Source organism: Biomphalaria glabrata, chromosome 5 (assembly GCF_947242115.1).
Source record: "Biomphalaria glabrata chromosome 5, xgBioGlab47.1, whole genome shotgun sequence".
Lineage (NCBI taxonomy): Eukaryota > Metazoa > Mollusca > Gastropoda > Planorbidae > Biomphalaria > Biomphalaria glabrata.
The window spans coordinates 40,082,281-40,109,384 of record NC_074715.1 but is presented as its reverse complement, the minus strand read 5'-3'; the positions used below and the strand labels follow the sequence as shown (position 1 = coordinate 40,109,384).

At 36.7% G+C, this 27,104-nt stretch overlaps 1 protein-coding gene across 1 annotated transcript; it reads left to right on the top strand.

Moving 5' to 3' along the window:
- Window positions 1-1,424: 1,424 nt before the first annotated feature.
- On the top strand, window positions 1,425-27,016 carry LOC106064961 (phenolphthiocerol/phthiocerol polyketide synthase subunit C-like). Its single transcript, XM_056030761.1, has 7 exons — window positions 1,425-1,560; window positions 3,321-3,585; window positions 14,634-14,794; window positions 16,541-16,744; window positions 17,176-17,357; window positions 18,456-18,630; window positions 19,009-27,016. The coding sequence occupies exons 2-7, from the start codon at window positions 3,374-3,376 to the stop codon at window positions 25,824-25,826; spliced, it is 7,752 nt and encodes a 2,583-aa protein (XP_055886736.1). The 5' UTR covers window positions 1,425-1,560; window positions 3,321-3,373; the 3' UTR covers window positions 25,827-27,016.
- Window positions 27,017-27,104: the final 88 nt, after the last annotated feature.

Here is a 27,104-nt window from a genome sequence, read left to right as displayed (position 1 = left end):
ACCTATTATTCTGGTATAGTCCTATTTGGACGAATAAAACGGGGAATTTCAATAGCCTTGATTTTCTATTTATAGATTTAATAAAATCATCTATCATCATTGCCATCGCCATACCAGATCCAATAATATAAAGAAAAAATTGAAATGGAAAAACAAAGAAACTATGGGAACCTAAGCTTTGAGATTAAGTTGTTGTGGAAGTTGTCTTCAATAACAAAATACCTTACCTTGTTATTTTAAACCGAGGCCTCACAGACGCTTTCAAGGCCTGTCAGAGGGGAACTATTGCTGCAGACCTGCCACAAAAACCTGAAAATTTCTCAGTGTTAAAGGAACTACAATGAATTTTGTTTCTCTCTAAGGAAGCCTGACCCTGGCAGTGCAGGAGAATAAATATAAGTTCGTTTCTAACATAATAGTAATCATCGTCTTTATCATTCATTTTCTGACAAGGTGGCTTTTGCAAGTTCTATTTGGGGATGATGTAATTAAACCGGGTTCCACACCGACAGTTTAATGTAATAAGGAATGACCGCAACTTAAAATAACTTTTAAATAAGCAAATGCAAACATTAAACAAATGATCAACGCTGGTCATACCAACAAACATTTAATAAACAGATAAATACGTACATACATTTTTAGGTAGCAGCAGGGCAGACTGCTTTTTTCTGTAAAAATGTTTTGTTTGTTTTATATGTTTCGGATGTTCCTTCAGAGTTGAAGATAATTCAAATCCTAGTTCAAACCTCCTGCAGGAGGACGAGGGATGGCAGCAGGCAGGGAATGAACCTGGGACTATCAAGAAGACCGAACGACAGTCCAATGGGCATACAGTACGACTAGGCAGTGTAGTTGGATTGTAGAATTCTGGATTAACCTAGCAGCACAATTAAAAAACACCATCTAAAATTATTATATTATATTATATTATATTATATTATATTATATTATATTATATTATATTATATTATATTATATTATATTATATTATATTATATTATATTATTGGAATCCTTCTCATTATTACTTTTACTATTAGGCCGTTTGATCAGTAGATATAATGATTGTACATAGCAGGGCCGGATTTAAGTATTTAGAGGCCTCGGGGCTGTAGCCTCGCCTGTCATCCCATAAATCCGGCCCTGTACATAGTAGAGACTCCAGCATGCTACCCCCCCCCCACTCCAAATTCTTCCTTCATGAAAGACGTTTCCAGGACACTGACACCTCTGACAATTTTATTACCTTTGTTTTTTTTTTCCTTACTTACATTTTAGTCGAGTTCATTTTTAACATTAAAAAAAAAAAAGCAACTAAGCCAATAGAAGTCTCCGCCTTCTCGGTGATAGACAGTCAGCCACTCAAGGTTGACGTTGGTCTGTCAAATAATTTCGGTTCACGTTGAAAAAAGCTGCAATATTTAAAGAAGAGTTTTGGCCCTGAAAAGTCTTGAAGAGACATCGCTATATCTGACTACATTGTATCTCTCTCTCTCTCTCTGTTCCTCTGGCATCAGAACCAATAAAAAGAGTTCTGTTTTTTTACAAACCTCTGGAGGTAATTATATAGAATTTGTTGATACATAGAGATCTTTACAGTATATTGGTATACATTACTTTTTGACATTTGGATATTGTTAATATTGGTTGGAACTATCGCTAAAACCTATACTTAATGTCACCCTAAATGATTTTTTTTTATCCCTTACAAAGGCTTTTTAATTAAATGGGGGCCTTCAGTCATAGTGGCAGATTGTTTTTAATCCAGTTAGCCAGAGGTCCAGGGTCACTCTGCTATATTGCAATATTTTATTGCTGCTTTTATATATTGAGTCTTTCATGTAGAAGCCTGTTCATTGCGCTCCGGTGCATCTTTTTTGTGGACATGTGTGGACATGTGTGGACATGTGTGGAATATCTGGTAAGGATTTTCGTGTTGCCTTAAAGCGCTCAATAATCAGTCGGGTGGGACTCGAGTCGGTAGCCAAGCGGTTTAGGCTTCTCCTTCACGCATTCAGAAAAGAAAACAAAATGTTTACAGTTTTGGGTAAACAATGTAAACGGTAAAAGTGTACAGTTATTGTTAAAAATGTGTACAGCACTCTTTATTTGTGACGGTACGCACCGGTACGGCGTATAGGCACCATTTTCAGTGTGGGGGAAAAATTATGACTTTTCTTGTATTTTAACTTTTAACGTTTATTATTAATTTATTAGTAGTTAAAAGTTAGGCAATCCATCACTGAGTACCAGCACCTATTTCCTTTAAAAAAAAACAAACACCGGTGTATAGTAAAACTGTACAGTAATTGGTAAACAATGTGTACAGTAAAAGAAACAGGAAACTATTACATTTATATGAATGTACATACAACGACTCTATCTAATGATCTAACTGTTGACAAAATCTTTCACTCAAAAAAAACAACGACATTGCTAACAGAAACAAATATTTGTGTACATGTAGCCTACTTTAGAACGGACAGAACCTTCCATAAGTCTATAAATATAAATATTTACAATGTGTAATTAAATTAAAACTTTTGTAGTTTTGATTATATATGCCATATATGTCAGGCTGAATAATTGTCAGCTAATTTGAAAAGATAAGTCATATCGCTTTAATCTTTTCACTATAACAAAATTCAAACATTGAATGCTTCTACCACCCATTAAAATGTCAATGGCTATTTCATTTTTCGTATTTCAGAAATTAGGCGTTTCTCTTTTATATAAAAAAAAAAAAAATAATTAAAATCAAAATTGAGCAAAAAAAAAAACATTAAAAAAACTAACAAGTCTTATCTAATGGGAAGAACTGTGCATTTATATCCACATGTATTAATACTGTAAGATTTATTTCCCTTAATCAATATAAAACTTAATAAATTAATTATTTCTTTTTTTTTTGATGGATTCATATCTTGCTAGGAACAATGATTGTGCAAATATTTCACTCGATCTGAGAATAGGAGATGAATGAATTAAGGTGTACACAAATGTTACCAGACAGACAGACAGACAGAGTGAGTTGACATAAGCTTTTATAATAAAGTGTCCGCCTTTTTAAATATATTTTAAACTTTTTTGGCTTCTGTAAGTAGAAATTGCAATATTGTGTTGTTTCTCTCTTACAGCAATATTTTTACTGTACAATCAACTAGAGTACTAGTGTTTGGGCAATAGCTTTGAGTTAAAGTCGATAGGCTCATTATTCAGCTTGTGCTCTTCTATAAGAACACATGAATAATTACCTTAAAATATTACAACCCTTTCGTGTGGTATGCGCCATTTATGTACTGACTTTGTTCTGCACAGCGCCCTGAAGCTTTTGTTGGCTGACGCTCCTAGAGTAGTCTCCCAACCGAAGAATGAGCTTCCAGAGAGAACAGATCGCCATTGTGGGCATCAGCTGCAAAGTGCCAGGGGCGGACAATGTTGAGCAGTACTGGAAGCTGTTGGAGAATGGGGAGAACCACGTCATAGACATCCCGAAAGAGCGTTGGAACAACGATGCCTTCTATGACCCAGACCCTCACGCTATTGGCAAATCGTACGTTCGTCGTGCTGGACTGCTTAAGGAGTAAGTACCTAAAACAATGACAACTAGGACTGCAGCGGCCCACATCAATACACAAACACTTAACAAGACATAGTTTCAGTGCATTTCTACATTCAGCATCGTATCAGTGCAGCATCATTTGATCTTTACCTTTCATCGTTCTGAAGATAGCGAAAAAGAAAAAAACCTGAAAGGAGCTTTAAAAGCTATCGCTGATGGGATGCCACTTAACAATGTCTCCGAAAAAATTACATTTATAATTATTAAATATTTCACTTATACTTCTTAAATTTGTTTGTCAATATTTATGATTTATGTTTGTGTATACCAAATATCGCAAGCTAAAATTATTTAAAAACAAAATTCATGTGTTTATATAATTACATACTGATACACTAATACATATATACAACTAAGAGCTGAAAAACATAAAAATAATTTTTGAAGTTCTTAGTTTTCATTAATTTTGCTTCTGCATAATTTTTTAATCAATTTTCTTTTTTATCTTGTTTACAGACTAAAATTGAAAACAAAATTACCAGCCTAAATTTATACACAAAAACAAACATCTACGAAGAAAAGAAAATCCTTATTTGCTAGAACATAATTAATAATCAATTATCATTATTATTCTTGTGTGCAAGGATAAAAAAAATATTTGAAAACAAAATTACACATACAAATATATATAAACAATAATATATACACCTAAGAGATTTAAAAAACAAATTAAATTCTTTATTTACCACAATTTTTGCTTTGGGGGTAAGTGGCCCTTGGAAGGGCTTTTTGCCCCAAGTGTGGGGTAAAATGTCCCATAAAATTTTTTTTTAATTTCATGCAATAATTTTTAGATACATTGAAATAAATTTATTTTAAAAACTAATTTGTAAATTAGACATGTAACACTAAATGAAAACCAAATTTAAGATAAAATTATATTAATAAGCTAGCTTGTTTAGGCCATAGAAGCTTCGGGGGGGGGGGGGCTTTTTGCCCCATGTTACCCTGATTGTTAGAATATATATAGTTCAGTGTAAGAAAAGCAGAGAATAAGCGTGGAGTAATTCAAGATGTATTTGTATTAACGAAGTGTCCTAAGTTTAGATCATTAATTATAGATGGATTCAAATCAAGATATCAAAAACTAAGATTCCAAAGTTTCATTAATAATAGATTAAAATTAAGATATCAAAAACATTGATTCTTAAATTTAAATCAAAACACTAAAACTATGAAAAGACTAGAAGAGAATAAGAAAGTAGAATGCCAATAATTTCTTTTTCAAGTTTAAAAGAGTATAACAAAACAAGGATTTTCTAGATCAAAAGAGACTAACAAACTGAAGACTAAAATAGAATAACAAAATCTCTCGAGATTAAAAGAGTATAATATATATATATATTTATATATATATATATATATATATATATATATATATATATTAGTGCATGTGACTTGACGTCATCAGTCACATTTCCAAAGCCTTAAGTGGTGACATTTTTGACGTTGAGACGACTGTATTTAGTCAGCGATCCAAGGATCAGGAAATCTCCATTCGGACAGACGGAAAAGAATGGCATATCTTCACTGCCCATTCCTGCCTGGTGACAAAAAGCTAATGCAGACATTGGTTCCACCTAATTACACGAGCTGCCATCATTAGTGAAGATTTTAATGACTTTCTCAGCCCACACATGTCCTTAAGTGACAAGTTGCATCCCCCACTGCATAATAAATATGATATCGTGTGCAGAACTATAGATGTCATTTGCCTGTACAAAAGAACAAAATTCTGCTACGTGGAGGTCAGGGCTGTCTATTTTAAGCTATGTACTTTATTCTAGACAGGGGTTTCACGTTCATTTCTCTAAGTATGAACGTAGGCTGAACCACTAGCGGATCCAGAACACACACACACACACACACATCACTGGCGAATCCAGAACTTTGGAGTGGGGGGGGGGGCGATTTTTTTCCAAACCCTAACCCTAACGCCCAGTAAACCCTAACCCTTTGCATAAACGTGCGTACAGCATATATATATATATATATATATTCGATATATGAGAATAAAATAAGACTGTTTCTCAATCTTCGGCGAAAAAAAACCTGAAAAAAAGTCATGTTGAGGCCTTTCTCTTGGAAGCTTGGGGGTCTGGGAGAGCGCTGTAAGCATTCTCAGTGGGGTTCGGCCGACGCCAAAAGCGTTTTCCTGCATTTTTCACTGCAGAAACGCATTCTCCTGACATTTACAGCTCATTATTTATTAGTGGGGTTCGGGGCAAAGCCCCGACGCCAAAAGCGTTTTCTTTTATTTTTCACGGCTGAAACGCATTCTCCTGACATCTAAAGCTCATTATTTATCAGTGGGGTTCGGGGTTTCGCCCCGACGCCAAAAGCGTTTTCCTGCATTTTTCACTGCAGAAACGCATTCTCCTGACATTTACAGCTCATTATTTATTAGTGGGGTTCGGGGCGAAGCCCCGACGCCAAAAGCGTTTTCTTTTATTTTTCACTGCAGAAGCGCATTCTCCTGACATCTACAGCTCATTATTTATCAGTGAAGTTCGGGGCGAAGCCTCGACGCTAAAAGCGTTTTCTGGCATTCTTCACTGCAATAACGCCACAAACCGTCTAGGTGAGCTATTGTTTATCTGGAGTGAAAGATTGGAGATAGAAGCACAAGAGAAGATGTTCAACAAAGATAGGCCAAACCAAAACAAACCTCGGTGCAGGGGAACAGGGAGCAAAGAGGGAACGAAGGAGTCAGTGAAACTCAAGTGAGGAAGTGAGAGAGAAGGAAAAAAGAAAGCTGTTGAGTAAGAGTTAGATCCACATGGACCTAGTAACAGAGGTGTACAATGGAAAATCTCGATTCTTTGTCAGCAAAAAAAAAGGGTGGGACTCTTTCCTTATCTGACTGCAACTGATTTGAACAAAGCCTAATATTCTTAACCTTGATCTCTGGAACTGAATGATTCGTGACGTCCTGTGTGGCCACCCCTTTACTGATCGAGATTATTTACACTTACAGTTAGGGAGTGGACAAAAAATGAAACATATTTAAGAAAGTCTATGAAACCAAAACTTCTCGACCTGTATGGTGACATGTATGCACTACGCAAGACAGCAGGGTTTCTGTCCAGGGCTTTTGCAAGAGAGGATTTAAGCCTCTCAAGTCCTCACTCAAATGAAGTTTGATGATGATGATGATGATGAAGAATAAAGAAAAGCGTCGAAATATAGAATGTTAAAAGATGCAGATATTGGAAAATGGGATGCCTTTAGGAATCCACCTGAAAGTCTGAATAGTTCAGACTAAGGTTTCTCAACATATTTGTGGTCAGAGTTAACCATATTTAGATATATTATTCTTATCTAAAAGACAATGTCGATGCATACGAAGAGCAGAATCGTATAAGAGAAACAATAAAAAAATCTAAGTAAGTTTATATCACTTATTTGTTTCTTTCATTGCACTACATTTCTTTAGTATTGCACTTCAACCATTGAATGGTACACTTCGTCTTGTTCTGTTTAAATTCACACTAGAAATAGGCAATAGCCAGTAAATTGTGATATAGACATATAGTGTACTTGCATTAGAGAAGTGTTTACAGTACACGATTAGCGTGCTTGCTATTAATGAATCGAAATGTTTAGAAATAAAAACAAACTTTTTCAGTCTCAAGTGTAATAAACTGTACGGCTAAATTCTCTCTTGTGCTACCTTTAATTGATCAGTAAAGTTTACTTTAAGAGATTCTGTATTAAAAACTAAACTAGTGTCCAGCTAAATGGAATAATCGTGTCGCTTCTTCAAACATCTTCGCAGCAGGTCAATGTCACCATTAGTTTTACGACCTGACGTGTCATTCACGTCAAACTGACATGATGTGGTAAAGCGGAAGGGGAGTTAAAGGAAGAAGCAGGGGAGATAATGAATTGTGCAATGTATCAATTTATTATAGTGACCTACAGCTCATTATTCATTCTATTATAAAGGACCTTTTGAATAATGTGGAAAAATATTCTAATATGAATTTATAGTCCCTTAATACATTGCAAATACAACCGATTTGTTCTTTGAAAAGATAAGATACCCCACATATTTAGATTAAGGCTTTGAGGATCGCCGCCGAAAAAAAAATTATTCGATAAATAGTATTCAATAAAATTCGAGCATAAATAGTGAGTTATAGTCCTAAATTTATTTAAAGAAAAATATGAGATAGAGTAAAGGTTGGAAAAGTTGACTAGGAAAAGATTATCTGGCTTTTGAACTCATCTCAACCGTGACTGTTATATTGAAAAATTTCGTTTAAATTATAACTTTTCCAAAGCAAAGTCTTTCTTAAAATAGTTATGATAAATTCATGTGAAATTACACAAACTCTGTCTGGAAAAGGGAAGGTCGATAAAATGAAAACGATTAATCCTCGCTCCTTTTTATAATTTCTGCTAATGATTGCATTTTGCATTAAAGAATAGAGGTTGGGAGACTCGATATAAGAATTTACTTTATAGCATATATAAATTATATTAGTGACAGATTTTTTAAATTTTGTAATTTCTTACTATAATACAAAAAGAAAAAGTATTGGTTTGTCCGATGGGGGGAAGGTGATTGCATGTATCGCACTTCCTTCTGTTTATAGTATATAGATATTCGACTAATTTTGTTCACATACTATGATTTCTCCATAAAAGTAGGACCGCCCCCCCCGCCCACACACAAAGGGTTTAGATGGGAAGGGCAGTAGAGGTATTCTCTCCTCCCCTTCCAATCGGCCAACAGGTGAACGACATAATATAAAGACCGGTTAAAATACCAATAACAAGCTTTAATCATATAGATATTTAATTGGTTCTGTTAGCAAGTTGTGATTTCTACAAATAAATAGGACCGCCCCAACCCACTCGAAAGTTTATGGTGGGGGGGGGGGCGGATTGATGCCATCGCCCCCTCCCAACCCTACCAAATCGGCCAATATACTAGAAGGGGGGGGGCGAAATAATCTAAAAATAGGTTGAAATATAAATAATTAGTATATATCATTAACATAAGTAATAAATTCGTATACAAATTGTGTGAATTCTATACTAAAATTCGTCCTTCCCCCCCCCCGGGAGGGGGTCGGCCGAGTGGGAGGGGGGCGATCGCACCTACCGCCCCCCCCCCTGGATCCGCCAGTGACACACACATATACATATATATATATATATATATATATATATATATATATATAAATATAAATATATATATATATAAATTTTATTAAAAGCAGTGTTTCTCAACCTTCTGCGAAAAAAACAAACAAAAAAAAACCCTGTCATGCTGAGGCTTTCTCTTGATAGCTTAGTGGTCTGGGGGAGAGCTGTAAGTCTCCCCATTGGGGTTCGGGGCGAATCCCCGACACCAAAAGCGTTTTCTTGCATTTTTCACTGCAGAAACGCATTCTCCTGAAATCTACAGCTCATTATTCATCTGAGTGGTTCGGGTTCGCCACGACGCCAAAAGCGCTTTCTCGCATTTTTCACTGCAGAAACGCATTCTCCTGACATCTACATACTATTAAACAAGATTACAAAGAGAGTTTGTGTTACACAAACTCAGAGGCGGCCCCCGTCGAAGTCGGATCCCTGTCGGATCTGCATATTCGCAAATAATATTCAAGAGGTGATTTAATTTTGATGTAAAATGTTTTGCATGTTTCGGATGTTCCTTCAGAGTTGAAGATAATTACTTCCTAGTCCAAACCTCCCGCAGGACGACGGGGGATGGGAGCGGGCAGGGTTTGAACCCTGGACCATCCATAAATCTGAACGACAGTCCAGCGCGAAAACCGCACGACCAGGCAGCCATCCGATGGTCAAAAGTAATAATGTTTCAAAGATTCATTTGCCGTAAATTTAAATTAAATAAAAAATAGTAGATTAGTTTTAGTATATTAAAACATTACAATATTGATCAAAACGTTTGGAAATGAAAATCTACACTTTTTTTTACACTTTAAGTTTAGAAATTGAAATTCTACATCTTAATCTAATCTATTTTAGTCTAAACTAGATCTAGAAATTCTAGATCAAGACTCTAAAATAATTTTAACTAGAATATAAATCCAGATCTAGATATACTGTAATAAAAATCTAGATCTAGTTTAAAAAATCTAGATTAGATCTAAATCAAGATATCATTCCTTTTTAAACGCGAGTCACATAACGAGGCTTAATAAACATTACTATACCGAGTTCTTTTTTCATTTCATTTGAAGAATTAATTCCATATAACGTCAGAGGAAAAAAAAACACTACGTCACACGGCCTAGCTAGACTAAAAATCGCCTTCATCGATACGAGCCATTTATCGAGTGTTCATTGATTTTGGTGCACCGAGTGCATTCTTTAAGCATTTCATTTAAAGAATTCATTCCATATGACGTCAAAGGAAAAAAAAAACACTACGTCACACGGCCTAGCTGGAATAAAAATCGCCTTCATCATTACGAGACATTTATCGAGTGTTCATAGACATTGGTGCACCGAGTGCGTTCTTTTAGCATTTCTTTTAAAGAATTCATTCCATATGACGTCAAAGGAAAAAAAAAACACTACGTCACACGGCTTAGTTAGACTAAAATATGTTTTCATTAATACAAGCAATTTTTCGAGTGTTCATATACATTGGTGCACCGAGTGCGTTCTTTTAACATTACATTTAAAGAGTCCATTCATATGACGTCAAAGAAAAAAAATTCCATTACCTCACAATAGGCTAGTACCGGTACCATAAAAAAAATGTTTTTATTTACACGAGATATTTAACGAGGGTTCATAGACATTGGTGCACTGAGTTCTAATAGAATTTATTTAAAAAGGATCAAAGCCGCATTGTTTTTGCGTTTTGTCTGTCAGTCGGTCTGTCCGTCATCTTGATATAAAAAAAAACAACAACTAAAAGTTATTAAAAATTGATTAACCTTCATTCTACGTTTCAAAACATCGCAATAATTTTTAGTTATGAACACAATTGAAAAGTTTATATAATAGATTGTTCCGGATGTTTGTATAAATAGTAAAAGAAAAAGAGAATTTCAGATAAATGAAATACCGTTAATTAAATTTTTTGGATGGTCTCGTATAAAAATTAGATGTACTACAGCCATGTGGAGAGATTTTCATACCTTACTTTGGTGTTTGGATTCTGTTTTCCTTAAAAATCGGAACATAATATTAACGATAATTAGATTTTTTAATGTTTTAGGTAGAAAGTTAAATGTATTGTAAGAGAGTAGTGAGTTAAAATATTTTTCATAAAAATCCGTAAAAACATTATTTCGTAAATGAGAAGATTATTTGTTTATTAATTAGAAGAGGGAGTTCAAACAATTATTTGGCGTTGGTAGATTTTTAAATAAATTCCGAAATTTCTGGCGACGATTTGTAAGAAACAAAATCCGAAACTTTCTTTATCGATTACAAAACTTCTATGTTATGTTTTAGCAAAAAAATTAAATGTCTAAAAAGTAATTTTTAGTAATCAATTCTAGTAAATTACTTTTTTTAAAGCCCTGAACAACCTATTGTCGATATTTTTAAAATTTGTTTAAAGATGAAAATACGGAACAATTTGATATTGATAACCAAATTATAGTGACGCATTGTCAAATAATATAAGTGTAATATTAGTAAATTATGCGATTTCAAACAATCATTAGGCATAATTCATGTTTTATACAACAATATCCGGAACATTTTTACAATTAATGAAATATAAGTCAGTATAGAGATTTTGATTTAGCATTAATATGCTATTTACATAAAAAACGGAACAACGTATTATTGATAATGTGTTTTTGCAACATTTAAGCATGGAAATTGAATTTAATATAAATTAGAAGAGCAAACAAACATTTGTTGGGGTTGATTAGTTTTGCACAAAAAAATCCGGAACAATCAATTTGTAGATACTTAAAACTATTGAGATGTTATGGGAGGAACATTAAAGTGTAAATCAGATTTTCAATAGCTTTTACAGTTCTAGTTTTTTTAATCTAATCGTGACGGACAGACCGACCAACAGACAAAACGCACAAAAATAATCTTCTTTTATTCGGATGGGGGCACTAAACAAAAAATAAATAAAATCTGATTTTTTAAAAAAGTTTAAGAAATTGGTTTAGCACCTGGTCATGTAGCGACGTTACGCTACTGCACGAAAATCGCTGCATAAAAAGTCCATTAAAAAAATGTGCGTGATATTTACATATAAAATGCATTATTAGCCTTTATAAACAAACAGAAATGTTTTCTTTTAATTTTAGCAGCTAGTTGACCAGAAAAAACATCTTTAACTATTATTTATATTTGTTGTAAACATTTCCTGTACATTTTAAAAATATATTTGACTTAGTGATTCTGAAAATACACAAAAATTGCCCGTCTTTGTTAGCATATTGTAACATTGCCTCCCTTACATTTACGTAATTGTTTTAGAATTGGTGTATTTTGATGAAAAAATCGCTTGCATAATTAATTTTATAAATTAAACGGTTTGCTTTTAGAAAACCAAAAGTAGCCGTTGCACCTAAACTTTTGAAGCCGCATTTAATGATGAAATAATATTTTTCATATCTCTTCTAGTTTTCGAGATCTGAGTGTGACAGACGGACAGACGGACAGACGGACATTTTGCACAAACCTAATAGCGGATTTTTCCCCTTACGGGGGCCGCTAAAAAGGACCTTTCCAATAATGTTTTACTTGAAAACTATTCTAATATGAATGTATAGGCCCTTACTACATTGCAAATAAAACGATTAGAAAATACCCCACATATTTAGATTAAGGCTTTGAGGATCGCTGCCGAAAATGCAAATTTAGTGAACCAATTAGATTCTACTTTAACTTTTTTTTTGTGTGCATTTTTAGGATTTAAGAATAAATTGTGAGCTATGATCCTAAATTTATTTAACTAGAAAAATATCAGATTGAGTAAATAGTGGAAAATGGCGACTAGGAAAAGAACTCATCTCAATATTTACTCTTATATTGAAAAATTTCGTATGAATTCTAAATTTTCGAAGCAAAGTCTTTCTTAAAAATATTATGATAAATTCATGTGACATTATATAAACCCTGTCGCCTTATTTGACTTATAAGAATTTAATTTATAGCAAAGATAAATTATATTAGTGACAGATTTTTTAAAATTTATTTTGTACTTTCTTAACTATAATACAGAAAAAAAAAGTATTGGTTTGTCGGATGGACGGAGGGCGATTGCATGTATCGCCCCTCCCACATGGTACAACCCTTTTTCATTTTATATTTACTAGTGATAAAATTAAATTGTGGAGCGACATAATATATAAATAGGTTCATATATAAATACGTAGCTTATATTATATAGATATTCAATTAATTTTGTTCACAAAGTATTATTTCCCAATAAAAGTAGGACCGCCCCCCCCTATACTCAAAGGGTTTTGTGGGGAGGGCAGCAGAGGTATTCGCCCCGCCCCCACCCAATCGGTCAACAGGGGAACGACATATTATAAAGATTGGTTAAAACATCAATAACAAGTTTTAATCATATAGATATTCAATTGATTCTGTTAGCAAGCTGTGATTTCTACAAATAAATTGGTCCGCCCCCTACTCGAAAGTAAATGGGGGGGGCGAGATTGATGCCATCGCCCCCTCCGGACCCCACCAAATCGGCCAACATACTAGAGGGGGGGGGGGTCGAAATAATTTAAAAATAGGTTGAAATAAAACTAATTAGTACATATTATTAATATAAGTAACAAATTCGTATACAAGTTGAGGGAATTCTATGCTAAAATTTGTCCGCCCCCCACCTTGGGGGGGGGGGGGGCCGAGGGGCGAACGCCCCTACTGCCCCCCCCCCCCCCCTGGATCCGCCAGTGGGCTGAACAGATGTGTGCAAAGTTTAATATCGCCAGCAGAAGGCGCTGATGTTGAGAGCTGTGAAGAGAGACGGACAAGTTGGAGAGAACATTCCATCAGTGTGATCTAGCATTGTTTCTTATCAACAACCAAAGAAATTATTTTCTTTTTAACAAACACAATGTTAGCCAATAGAGTTGAGCTTGGCTCTGGGACAAACTTTATGTGGATAAAATTACAACATGATGAAATGTAAATGTATAAAACTCAAACTGCAGCCAGTTTATTAGTCTAAAAGCTACATCTGTCCTAGACAAGTAATGTCGCATGATTTAATTAGAGAACGATTGAAAAAAGTGTATTGTCAACTCTGTGTCAAGCTGTTCACTTTTTTTTTTTGCTACAATTACTAGACCTAACATTTGTAGCAATCTTTTAATTGCTCATCTTTAGAAGAACGTCTGTAATTTATAATAATAAGGCTAGTCTTCGAGTCCGAAGATTAGTGAGGAATGCAGTCCCAGCTTTGACCTACATATTTTGCCAGTACCAGGGGATAGGTGTAGGTTAGGCTAAGGCTAATATTAGAATATACAAAAATAGTGAAGTGGCGAAATTGAGAACGAAGAAAAATCTAACCGGCAGTTTATCTAGAACTGACAAGTTGTTCATAAGATCTACATGGTGGAAGTTTAGGGCATTAGTCGGTATCATCATTGTTTTCATTTGAGACTCTAATAATAAAAAAAAATATTTATTAAAAATTCTGTGCAGTACTTGATGAATGAGATTATGATATGAGTTGTTCTTTCTGTTAATTGTGTTTGGAACTGGTCAGTGAGAATGTATTTTAACATGCTAGAGATGTGTACTTAGTAGACCTACAGGCCTAGTTATTCAGTGCATTGAAGGAATACAAGACGAAATTTAAAAAAAAATCGTTTATATTATTGTAGTACTTTTTTTTAAAACACAGTTAATTTTAGTCTGTAAAAAATAAGCGGGAGGGGAAGGAGAGGAGTTCCGTGAGCCAGGGGGATGGATATAGGCCTATTTAGGGTCCAGGCATATCAGCTCGACTAACAATCTGTGGTGGGGGTGCTATGGATCCTCTTGTTTCAAATATTAAAATAACATTGTGTTTCTTTCTACAGTCCTATAGCTTTTGACAACAAACTGTTTAACATCAATGATTTCGAGGCCGATCAAATGGATCCACAACAGAGATACGTTTTGGAGTGTACATTCCGAGCACTGGAGGATGCTGGGATAGCACGAGAGAAGCTGGCAGGCTCTAATACTGGAGTTTATGTTGGTACGTTTTCTTATACTGCAGTACAAGTTCATCGAGTATTGTTCCCCTTTTCAGACCTTGCGATCTATAGGGCAGATTATGTAAAGATCATGTTTCTGCGGTGCACGGTTAACGAGGGTGTCATGTGGCCAGCACAACGACCAACCGCCTTTGCTTTTTCCCAACTAATGTAAGACACTAATTAGAGCTGGGTGGTCTCACGGGCGCCCTAAAGATAACAAAATTAGTAGGATTCGAACCCGCACTATATTAACTACAAGGCTTGCCTGATTATTGACATAGTGGTATCTTATTGAAAGCACAATTAGATAAGAACGAACAAGACTTTTTTCTTTCCTTTTGTTTGTATAAATTAGAATCCAAGGCCTAAACTAAAATAAGATAAGATAACTTTTATTGATCCCATCAAATGGAAATTCGTTTTGACTACAATTGACAACCTCAGCGTAACTACTGTACAATAACAATATAGATGCACAATATAGAAACCCCATTTGCGAACGACATTCATACACGAAAAACACATACACACTCATAACCAGCGCACTATATGTAAACCTCTCTGTACATCTTGATGACGACAGAATGTTAATTTTTAATGGTGGTCATCCAGAGTCTATTATTACTGAATGTTTTAATTTTCTTCTTTGGTACAATCATGTTTTCACAGAACTGGATGTACGAATTAACAGTTGTGATAGGTTTATCTGTCTGGGCAGTTGTTTACAAACATGTCCCAATCTGTTTGCTCCCGACAACTTTGTAGCTGTAAAACAGCGTCATCAGACCGTGACTGGATGGACTGTTCTTCGGGTTTTTGTTGTTTTTAAAACCGGTTTGTACGTGGGTGTAAGATGGATCATTGTGTGGTCCGACTCTCCGAGGGAAATAACGATCGAGATGTGTAGGCCATTTTTATGTTGCTATAACAAATGTCCAAGGTTTTATCGTGCCGTGTGGGACAATTAACAAATTGAGTATATGTTAGCAAGTGTTGAGCTAACGAAAGATGATTGAAATCTCCCATAACTAGTCGGGCAGCAGTAGAACATGTAGCTGCCAATACTCAGGCAATGTCTAGTATATGTTTTGTTGCTTTCTCTGTGTTGGCTGTGGGCGGTATATGCACAAGTATGACGTAAAATTGTGTTAAACTCTCTCGGCAGGTACCATAGCCTTAGATTGTTACATAGTAGTTCAATATCGGTCGTAGGTTTCATATTGGAAAAAATGTATTTACTTGAAGTCTAGATCTTTATGTTGAACTGTTGGCTTACAGGCTTACACAGGCTTATATGTATTTTTTTAAAATCTCTTATGTAGCGGCAAAAAAAATACTTTTTGTTGTAAAACTTGAGCTTTCTTGTAATCACAAAAGCACACGTTAAAGCGTATTTTTCTTTTTCATCAGTGTCATATATAATTGTTAGACTCGGTTTGTTTGTTTCTTTGGCAAGAGATAACAAAGATTTTACCTCGCCAAGTTGCCCACTGAAATCAACCCATAGTTTTAGTAGTCTATTCGGTACATATAGAAATAGTATGTTTTTTTTTATTTTTGATAGCATGCTGGTCATCGAGGCTATGGTTTCATTTTGCTATCGATTTATTTAGAAAGTGAGGGGGGCAAAATGCGAGCTGGAGAGAGACAACTATTTGGCTAATTCTTCACTATGTGTATATTTAGGACAGTTAACAGAAATGTCCAGTTTTCTAGAACATACTGATGCTATTCTTTTAATTCAGGGGCCATGAATGGAGACTACAGGGGTCTGTTTACAGCCAAGTCTCCAATCGTAGGAAACTACACTGTAACAGGCATCTCCAACAGCATTATAGCTGCTAGAATCTCCTTTGTCTTTGACTTGCGAGGTCCCTCAATGACTCTGGACACAGCCTGCTCGTCTGCTCTGCTGGCCATACACATTGGGGCCCAGGCCTTAAGAACAGGTTAGTTCACATCAGGCTTATTTTTTATTTGTCTTATAGTGAAACTCTTCCCCCCTTTTATGCGTGACTTACAAGACAAACTCATAAATAAACCGTAAACGTCTTCTACCTATAATTGTCTTTTAATTTGACCTATATAAGACTTTAAAAAGCCTTCAGAAACAAAACATTCAACATTTGAAATTGTCTGAGTAAAGTGATTAGATCAGATCAAACGACTGTTTATACTCCCAAAGTATTGAATTTAAATTAAATTAAATTAATTATTTTTGACTTTTTGTTTGTCTCCCTTATTCTCAATCTAAAATTGAGCCAATATTTAGACAATACTTTGTACTTTTCTAGTCCAAATCATTAGTTAGATTGTCACACTTGATACAATATGATAATTGATCAATTTAAAAATTTCTTTCCCCTATATCCAATGCCAGGTGATTGTGACATGGCTCTGTGTGGCGGCACTAACTTCCTCATGTCACCAGACGTCTTTGTCCACTTAAGTAAAGCTCATATGGTCTCTCCCACTGGTCAGTGTTTTGCCTTCTCCGACAGCGCAGATGGTTACACCAGGGGAGAAGGGTGTGGAATGGTCATTCTCAAAAGATTAAAAGATGTAAGATTTTAACGAATAATAAGTATCGAATGTTTGACATGGTGGTAAAAAGATCATTGTTTATACACTTAAATTTTTGTGAATATTATTAACTTCATCAAATTAATATGTTCTCAAGTACTTAATATTAATAATGATAATAATTATAAAATAACGTATGTTAAATGCATTCAACAATCAAATTTCCTCAACTATTTATACATTTTGGTAGAATGTATCAGGCGTTAGAAGGGCGACTCCAAACTATAAAGCAAAAAAAAAAGTTCTTTGATGACAAGGTCAAAATCTAATAAGGTGTTACTCTCTTTGCCTATCCCTTTGTTTATTGGACCGTTGGGGCACCACACAAGATCTGTTGACCGTCTTTCTCCTTTCCTCTCAGTATTTTGCCTTACAATGGCAGGCCCGTCCATTCTTTTATAATTTCTTCCCATCACTTTCTCTTCTTTTTCCTGGTACTGTTTCCTGAAGGAAGGTCTTTGCAAGTCCAGAATACCTTGTAATATGGCCGTAGCAGGTCATCGTGAGGTCCAAACGCTGTTATAACCCTGTCTCTAATCTCTTCGTTAGTGATGCGGTCTTTAAATGTGATACTTAGGGTCTTTCTGTAGCATTTCAATTCCATTGCTAGGATCCTCCTCTCTAGCTCTGCAGTCAGCGTACAAGACTCGCAATGTGACCATCACCATGGAGCGTATCAGTCTGATTTTAATGTCGAGGGCTATGTCTTTGTCATTCTATAATGTTTTTATATGGAAAGACAAACAATATGTTTATAATAATAATTTACAATATCTTTCTTTTTTTTTTAAATTAAATTGTAAACGCTTGTAAACATTGTTTGATTAGGCTTAAAAACTGCAGTAAATAATGTGACAATGACCAATAAGTTATAGAATGTTCAGATAATCTGATTAATTGTTGATAATACATTAATACGATAACATTCCAAGGATAGCTTTGGTCTTTGGTCTATTTTGATTGAAACACAAATACTTTTACATTGAAAAAAAACTATGTATACTTTTTTTTTGTTTAAGTTTACTTTGCTTCATTTTCTAAAAACATTTTTTTTTCTAATTTAATATATTATCACAGGCCCTTCGAGATGGAGACAGAATCTGGGCAACCATTGAAACAGGCTCCAATCAAGACGGGCACACAGTGACACCGATATCGGCGCCATCTGGCGACCAACAAATTAAACTTCTTGATCAAGTCTACAAGAATTCAGGAGTTGATGTTGGAAAAATTGACTACATCGAAGCTCATGGTAATGATTGCAATGAATCATATAATTGCATCTATAATTTTTAATGAAAGTAAAATAATTATATTTAGCTCAGAAAGCAATTTACATATAATATACTTCTTCAAATTATAGAAAGGAGAATGTGTAAAAAAAAAAAAAACTATTTTCGTAGACCTTATTTTTCCTTTCTAACCAGACTAGTGGCTTATAAAATCTATTTGTGTTTCTGTGTCGTATAACCTAGAATTACATATTGATTGGCATTTTTTAATATAATGACTATTTTTAAAATTAAGATTAAACATAATATCCACATGTAAAAAAGAGATTGAGACAGTAATAAATTACTAGTGAAATGTTATAATGTTATGATGTATGTTATGTTCATCTTCTCTCTAGGTACTGGAACATCAGCAGGAGACCCCGTGGAAGCCAATGCACTTGGAAAGTTTTTTCAAGAGTGTGGAGCTGTGCGCCATAGATATATAGGATCTGTGAAGACCAATCTAGGTCATCTGGAATCAGCGGCAGGTACTGCTGGACTTATCAAAGTACTGCTTATGATGAAACATTCCAAAATTGTACCGTCACTTTTTTTCGACAGGCCGAATCCCAAAATTAACTTTCCAGATATGAACCTGAGTGTTCCGACTCAGGTGGTCAACTGGCAGAGCCAGAACAAGGTGGCTTGCGTCAACTCATTTGGTTTTGGGGGCACGAACTGCCACGCGGTGGTGATGGAGTATGAAGATCACATGTCTAGACAAAACAGTATGGTGGAACAGAAGAACATCCCATGTGTTGTCTGCTTCTCAGCCAAGCACGAGAAATCTCTAAAAGGAAGCATCGAAGACTTTGTGAACCATCCGGATGTTAGCACGCTAGATGTCCATGACGTATCGTACACATCAACTGTTCGAAGGGACCACTACAACGTTCGTTTCTCCACCGTCGTTGAAGACATGGCAGAGTTGATCTCCAAGCTGAACGATCACCTGCACAAAGGTGCCAAGGGAGCAAACATTGTGCGCAAGGCAAGAGTAATATTTGTCTTTGGTGGCATGGGGACATCTTGGAAAGGAATGTGCAAAGACATGTTGGAAATGAGCAACGACTTTCGAAACACCATTCAAGAAATTGACAGCTATCTTTCAGAGTATGTTGCCTGGTCACTCATAAGTATGTTCGAAAAGGAAGATGACTTAGACGATCCTGAAGTTTCACCGATAGCTATTTTCGCTTGCCAAGTTGCTCTCGCTAGATTATGGAGCAGCCTTGGCGTTGCTCCAGCCTGTGTGGTTGGGCAGTCAGTTGGAGAGGTAGCTGGGGCCCACTTTGCAGGGGTGCTAACTTTGAAAGATGCAGTTAAGATCATTTTCTATCGTACATCTTTAATGGCTCGCGTTAAAGGTGGTAAAATGTTTGTAGTGAGGAACTTGCCCGTAGACAGGGTGAAGGATATTGTCAAGAATTATTCTGGACTAGCCAACGTTTCATTGGAGTACAGCCCCATTGCTTGTTCTGTTAGTGGGAATGCAGACACAATCACAAAAATCAAGCAAGATATTCAGACCAAAGCAAGAGCCCTTAATACTCAAGTACAAATGATAGATTTACAGGTTCCCGTCGCATATCATACCCACCACGTTGAAAGCTGCAAAATACCTCTTCGAGAGGCTATTGTGGACATCAAACCCAAATCTCCAGAGGTAGACATGTACTCCAGTGTAACTAGTGATCTGGTTAATGGACCACTGGGACCTGATTACTGGGTGAACAACATGAGAGAGCCTGTCAGATTTTATGAGGCCGTGCAGAAAAGCTTTGCCAAAGGTTACAAAAATGTGTACATTGAGATAGGCCCAAAGCCAGTGATGAGAGCTCATGCTAATGACATATTCCCAAAGGACGAAGTCGCAACAGTGGTCTCCATGTCAAAACCACCAGCATGGAAAATCTTTTTGCAAGCACTGTGCAGTGCGTACGATCTGGGCTGTAAAGTAGAATGGGCAAACATTCCACACGAGGGAAATATTGTAACGCCTATCCCTCGCTACAGCTTTAATCTGAGAAGAAACCTTCAGCTGTGTGAGTCTGCACACATGGTGCTTGCAGGGGTTCACTACATGAGAAAAGAACACCCATTTCTAAACAAAGTGGACACAACAGATGACTACAAAATCATGGTGACACAGATGACATTCCCTTCCGTTTATGACCATATCGTGTCAGGAATGTTGATCATCCCTGGTGCATTCTATGCAGAAACTGGTTTTGCTGTGGCTTTGCACAGCAGCACAATGGATGCTCCGTTGTACTCAGTAGCAGTCAGGTTTGAACAGCCATGTTCATTTACACGGGACGCCGCGGTTGAGCTTGATCTTCTGATTTCGAAAGCACCTCCCAAAGGTTATGGCGTGGACAAGTTTGAAAGCTACAACATCGCCGTTGTAAAAGGAAACAAAACTTTTGCCAACATTCACCTGCAGGCTCACAACATGAGAGGTCATCCATCCATCATCAATATTCGACACATTCAAGGTCGATGCCAACAGATAGTAGACAGAGAAGAAATTTACGGCACTCTGAAGAGTTTTGGATTCACTTATGGACCTGGGTATTCTCTTCTCATGTACGCGCAGAGAAGCTCCCAGGAGTGTCTCGCTAAAATATTTGTCCCCAAAGCCATGTTTATTGAAATAGCAGGCACTACTATCCACCCTTCTATCTTGGATGGAATGATTCAGACATCGGTTATTTTGATGGACGGCGTGGACGACGCAAGAGATTTGCTCCCAAGATCAATTGGCAAGCTGACATCTTACAGGAAAACCGAGGATGAGATGTACATCTACACCACACTCAAAAGCACTGACCGAAAGGTGACTCTTTATGACATAAAACTGACCACTCTGTGTGGTGAGATTATTGCTGACCTGGAAGACCTGGCCATCAAGTCCTTAACAGATAAATCTGGTGGTGTCGAGAATATGTACACATGTATATGGAAACCAGTCGGCACCAAATTTCCACATCACGAAACAAAGAAACCCAACGTGCTATTCATAACTGATAATATCCCAGAGAACACACCAGCGTCCCTTCTGAAGAAATGCATCCTATACGAAGTAATGGGTGATCCTGGGGCAACTGTAGTCAAAGACATGGAACTGCTACTGAAGAACAAAATGAAGGAATTTGAGTTTATTGTACTAACCAGCAACACCACTATCAGTGACTCTCAAGACGCATTTAATGTCCAGACAAAAACTTTAAACCTATGCATGCTTCTGAAAGATATTTATACATACGCCGTGGAAAAGACACTGACGCTTCCAATTTACTTTTTCACAAAAAGGGCTTTTCCATTTGAAAATGGGCCCCCTGAGCCTGAAAGCGTAAACCCAATAATGACAGCTTTATGGGGAATGACTAGGTGCGCCCTCAGGGAGCAGGTGTACACGGACGTTGTAACAATCGACCTTCACCTCCCAGAGGAAACAAGTACACAATTGATATATCTCTCCTCTATAGCCGAAATCATCAACAGTGACCAGACTCTAAGGAACTATCCGGAATGGATGGTAACGTCAGACACAATGTATGTTAATCAGTTTGTTCAAGTGGAGTCGGAAACACCAGTGCCAACTTTTAGACACAACTTTGCTGACAAGTCTCAGAATGTGATATTGTTAAGCAAGGAGCCGATGGTTTTAACGGATACTTTTCCAGTCTACCATGAAACTCAGATAAAAGACGAGACACATCCACATGTACAGATTGACGTCTCAGCCACAGCTTTTCAAAACCCTCTTCTCTACAACATGTCCATGCTCTACAGCGTGATGGAGAAACGCAGAACTATGAAAGGCAATGGTTATCCTCTGTTCGCTCTGGAAAATATAGGACCAGCTCAAGGAAAGGCATTAAGCAAAAAACTAAAAAGGTACAGCATCCCTGCAATATCTTGTTACCCTGCCCCAGTTGGTTCTAAAATTAAAGTGCCCATTGGCGCAACTATTCCTGCCAACTTGATTGCAGATTATGTACCTGGAGACCTAACTAGATTCGTTTTGTTGTGGTCTCTTAAAGATTTGGTTGTCACAAAAAGCGCTACTATTCTCGCATCATCTGCTACTGCTAGACTAGGAGAGGTCTTGGTGTGCTTGCTCATGAGTAGAAAAAAGCCGAAGCCTTTGAACATAAATATTGTTGTGGTTGAAGAGTTGAACAACGTCGAGTCTTTAAATGAAACAGTTCTCTCTCTTGTCTTAATGGACGAGACTATAGTCTCGTTAGTTGCAAGAAGGTGGATGCAGCCTAAATACTACATTTCCTTGGTATCTCTTCTCCAGCCAGTAGCAAGGGCTCCCCTATCGTTCTTCCTACCAACGGTGGAAATTCAACTTCTGGACACCGCGGACGTCTTCCACCCTCAGAATTTGACAAAAATTGTTCCAAAAATAAAAAAATGGATGAGACACCACTCAGCATTGATGCCTAGGGTGTCAGAATGTCTTCACAAAAATCCAATCACTACAGGTGTGTTCAAAGACGCTGCAGCTGACTTGGACGAACTTTTAGAAGTTCAAATAACAAAGATGAACAGCTCTGTAGTGAGAGTGGAGAAATCTGAACTTTTCAGAAAGGATGCGGTTTACATAGTTGTTGGAGGTCTCACAGGACTTGGTTGGCTTTTTGTGAAGTTCTTGACCCAAAATGGAGCCGGAAACATTGCAATACTTAACAGACGACAGGCTACAGTTGAGAAAATGAGTGAAATATCTCAACTGGCTGCATCACAGAACTGCACTATAAAAGCATTTCAAGCTGACGTAACACATATGGAGTCTCTTAAAAGCTTCATGTCTTTGTTACAACAAGCGTTTCAAGATTTAGTAATTAAAGGCGTTTTCTTTGGGGCAGCAGTTGTTGATGATCAATTATTGGTGCAAGTTGACCCGAATAGTTTTGCCAAAGTGATGTCTCCAAAAGTAATGGGTGCTTGGAATTTTCACCAACTAACAAAAGAGCTTCCTCTGGATTATTTTGTTTTGCATTCCTCCGTTACTTCAGTTATTGGCAATGCTGGGCAGGCTAGTTACGGGGTTGGAAATGCTTTTATGGACGGCCTCTCTCATTACCGTAGACACTTGAAGCTTTCGGGTCAAAGCATTAACTGGGGAGCTCTAGATCTAGGAATGCTCAACGATTATAGTGAAGCTAAAAAGATCTTAGAATCTCAGGGATTCATTCTTCTCAGTGAAGAGGACATTGCGTCTGTCATATTTATCATACTTCTTCTTGACTGGGGTCAGATACTGCCTTGCAAGTTCGATAACGAAGTACTTCTCAAAAGGTTGAAAAGAGACATGCTGGTACCATTTCAATATCGCCTCAAGACCATGCTTGGCTCTGCGGCCGAGGAAGTCAAGATAGAACAGGATATTCTTCTGGCATTGCAAACAGCACGCGACCTCCCTCCTGAACAGAGAGTTGAAATTTATGAACGTTACGTGATAGCCCTAGCCAGCCAGGTTCTAAGCGCTGAAGACGGATCATTCAAATCTGACACAAACCTCGTGGACCAGGGGATGGATTCCATAGTAGCCATGACAATGATCAATCAGATATACAAAGAGGTTCACTGTCGTCTACCTGCTATAGTCTTTATCAGTGGAGACCCAACAGTTAGGACCATTGCTCAAGCAATCGATGATGTTCTCTCAGGCAAGCTTGCTGAAGGTTCAGAATTTGGTCCAGATTATGATCAACCGGCAATAGAAAATGGTTCAAATGAAGAAAAGAAAGATTTAAAAATTATGGAAACGCAACCACCAAAGAAAAAAATCAGCTTTACCGCATCAATAATAGAATCAAGCCAGCTGGCCATATACAAGAGACACCCTAGAAAACAAAGTCTGCACGGGGTGGTGGATGTAGACATTCCAGCAGATAAAAAAGACCCTGAAACTGTTAAAAACGTTATTCTCAAAGTTTTGTTAATGCACCCTACAGCGTGTACAGTGTTCAAAGAAGCTCTATCAAAACGAAGCAGTCTGATGAATTTTGAGAAGCAGATCTTAGCAGCAGAGGAAGTCATTGATTTCAGAATCGCCAAGATAGAGGCTGACGAGCTGCAAACATTTTCTGAGGAGGCTTTTGATGTAAAAGAGAAAGGCCCGCTTCGATTTGTTCTTCATTTAGGACAAAAATTGTTTTTAAGAATCGTATATCATAAGGCAAGTTTTGATTTTAAAGCTATGATGCTGTTCCTTCAGGACCTTGTCGCAGCATTCGATCTTAAAATGAAACCACCAATAATCGAGAATGAGAAACTCGATAAAATATTGATGCAATCGGAAAAGTTGAATATTGAATTGGACAAAGTGTATAAATCAAAATCAGAGACATTCGCCCAGTTCTGGTCCAAAGCTCTCAGTCAGGACGTGGCCAACACGTCTCTTCATGGACCACGGAGCCAGTTCCCGCCAAAACCAATGGTAGCTACAAACGCAGTCTTGAGAGCCGTCTTAACTTCAGAGCTAACACAGAAAATAACCAACTTCATCCGTTTCCATCATGTTTCTCTTCTCGGTTTAGTCACTGGTGCTTACCAGGCTTTATTGCACATAGTAACTGGCAAGTCAACAGTCAGCCTTATGTTTCCCGTTGACCTCCGCAGATTCATCTCAGACCTGGACAGTGACGTGGCAAACTTTTGCAACGAGATTCCTTTAATTGCCAAGTTTGACGAAGACAGCAAGATGACCACTCAAGAATTTATCATCGAGAACAACAAACGCGTACAACAGAGCATCGATAATGGCGTTCTTCCATTCACTTCTTTCCAAGGCCTGGCTGAAAGAACAATGGAGATGTTTGATCTTAGTCCGCACGGGATAAGCATTGATATGATTTCCGACTCGGACATGGCAAGGGATGGTCCGGTCAGATCAATTCCTGCCATGTTGCCAATGGGGCTAGAGACCAACCTACTAGTTCAGCACAACCTCTTTCAAGGTGTCATCATCTTGAACCTGGGCTATAAAGAGTGTGTTATGAGCGGAGCAAGAGCAGATGTCTTACTCAAAAACATGATCAGTTTGCTCACAAGTATATTGACCAATCCAGGACTTCAGTTGCGGCAAATAAAAAAGTATACCAAAGGCATCAGCTTTAAAGCAGAGAAAAGGTCTCCATGTGCTGTACAGTAAAAGGGAGTCTGTCAAGAGGGAGTCTGTCAAGCCTTTCACCTTTTGTTTACTAAAACATCAACGTCGTAATATTTTCAACACGAAAAGATTGCATTGGTCTCCCTTGTCTGTAGGACTTGCACTATGTATACCAGTGAGATATTTGTTAATTGTTGCTTAAAAAAAAAAAGGTGTATAAACACAACTTTTATATTTGAATGTAAAATTCATGCAAAGATTTTTAAAACATAAAATCACTTCATTTGTATGTGGCTTTTTACGTCTCGAGAACAATATCCCGCTCTTCGCCACTTCACGTGTGACTAAAGAGGTCAATTCTTGATACACAACTGCGGTCACAGGTCGAGCATTGGACGCCGCAGCCTTTTCACTTTTGTTTCTACTTCTCTGATGTGTCCACAAATTCAGGACACTTCAATGACACACTTCTGTTATTAGCTTCATTGTATCCACCTCAATATATGTATTCACTATATAATATACAGACTGCCAGCTCTAAAGTTTGGGCAAGGAGTTGTACGAAGTAGTTGTCTAACTTCATACAATTATACAGACCTTACCTGCGCTAGTTCTAATGATCAGTACACTCATTCTTGTTATAGCTCATGATTGCTTTGTAGCAATTAAATGTGAACACACTTTCGAAGACGGCTGGAACTGTCGAATGATACATACCTACAACTGTATAATGAGACTTTGATACAAACACCTGTATGAGACTGATATAAACACCTACAACTGTATCGATATAGATCTAGAAAGAACTTAATATACAAACCTTAATTTCCTGACTATCGGATCATTTGTAACAAACAAAAATAAACCAGGGAGGTTAGTTCAGCCATTCCTGAAGCCAGTGGTTTGAACGATTGTAATTCTTTCTACTTATATTCATATTGTATACATTTATATAAATGCTAATGTTACAATGTAATACTTTTGATAAATGGTTGTTAGAAACAAAATATGATTTATGTATGCATTTTTTATGTTTCTATTTCTGTATTACTATTGAAATTGTATTCATATTATTTTATAAAATGTTTAAAATTACATTACTATTTATAGAAAAATAACTCAACCATTACATTCAGAATATAGTATTGTGTGATGTATTTCATTTACTATCACACAAACAGATATTGTAGTCAGATATTGTAGTCGCTAATAAATAATTATGTTATAATCAACATTTAATTTCTTACTTTCTTTACATTATTGTATTTTGTTCTAATTGAGTGGGGAATCTAAGACAAAAAATGTAAAAGTATGAAAAAT

What these genes read in the sequence shown, in the direction of transcription:
- LOC106064961 (XM_056030761.1), top strand. Translation starts at nt 3,374, where the DNA reads ATGAGCTTCCAGAGAGAACAGATCGCCATTGTGGGCATCAGCTGCAAA. An exon ending in TAATACTGGAGTTTATGTTG is followed by an intron (nt 14,795 to 16,540) that starts GTACGTTTTCTT and finishes CTTTTAATTCAG; the next exon opens with GGGCCATGAATGGAGACTAC. An exon ending in TGACTACATCGAAGCTCATG is followed by an intron (nt 18,631 to 19,008) that starts GTAATGATTGCA and finishes TCTTCTCTCTAG; the next exon opens with GTACTGGAACATCAGCAGGA.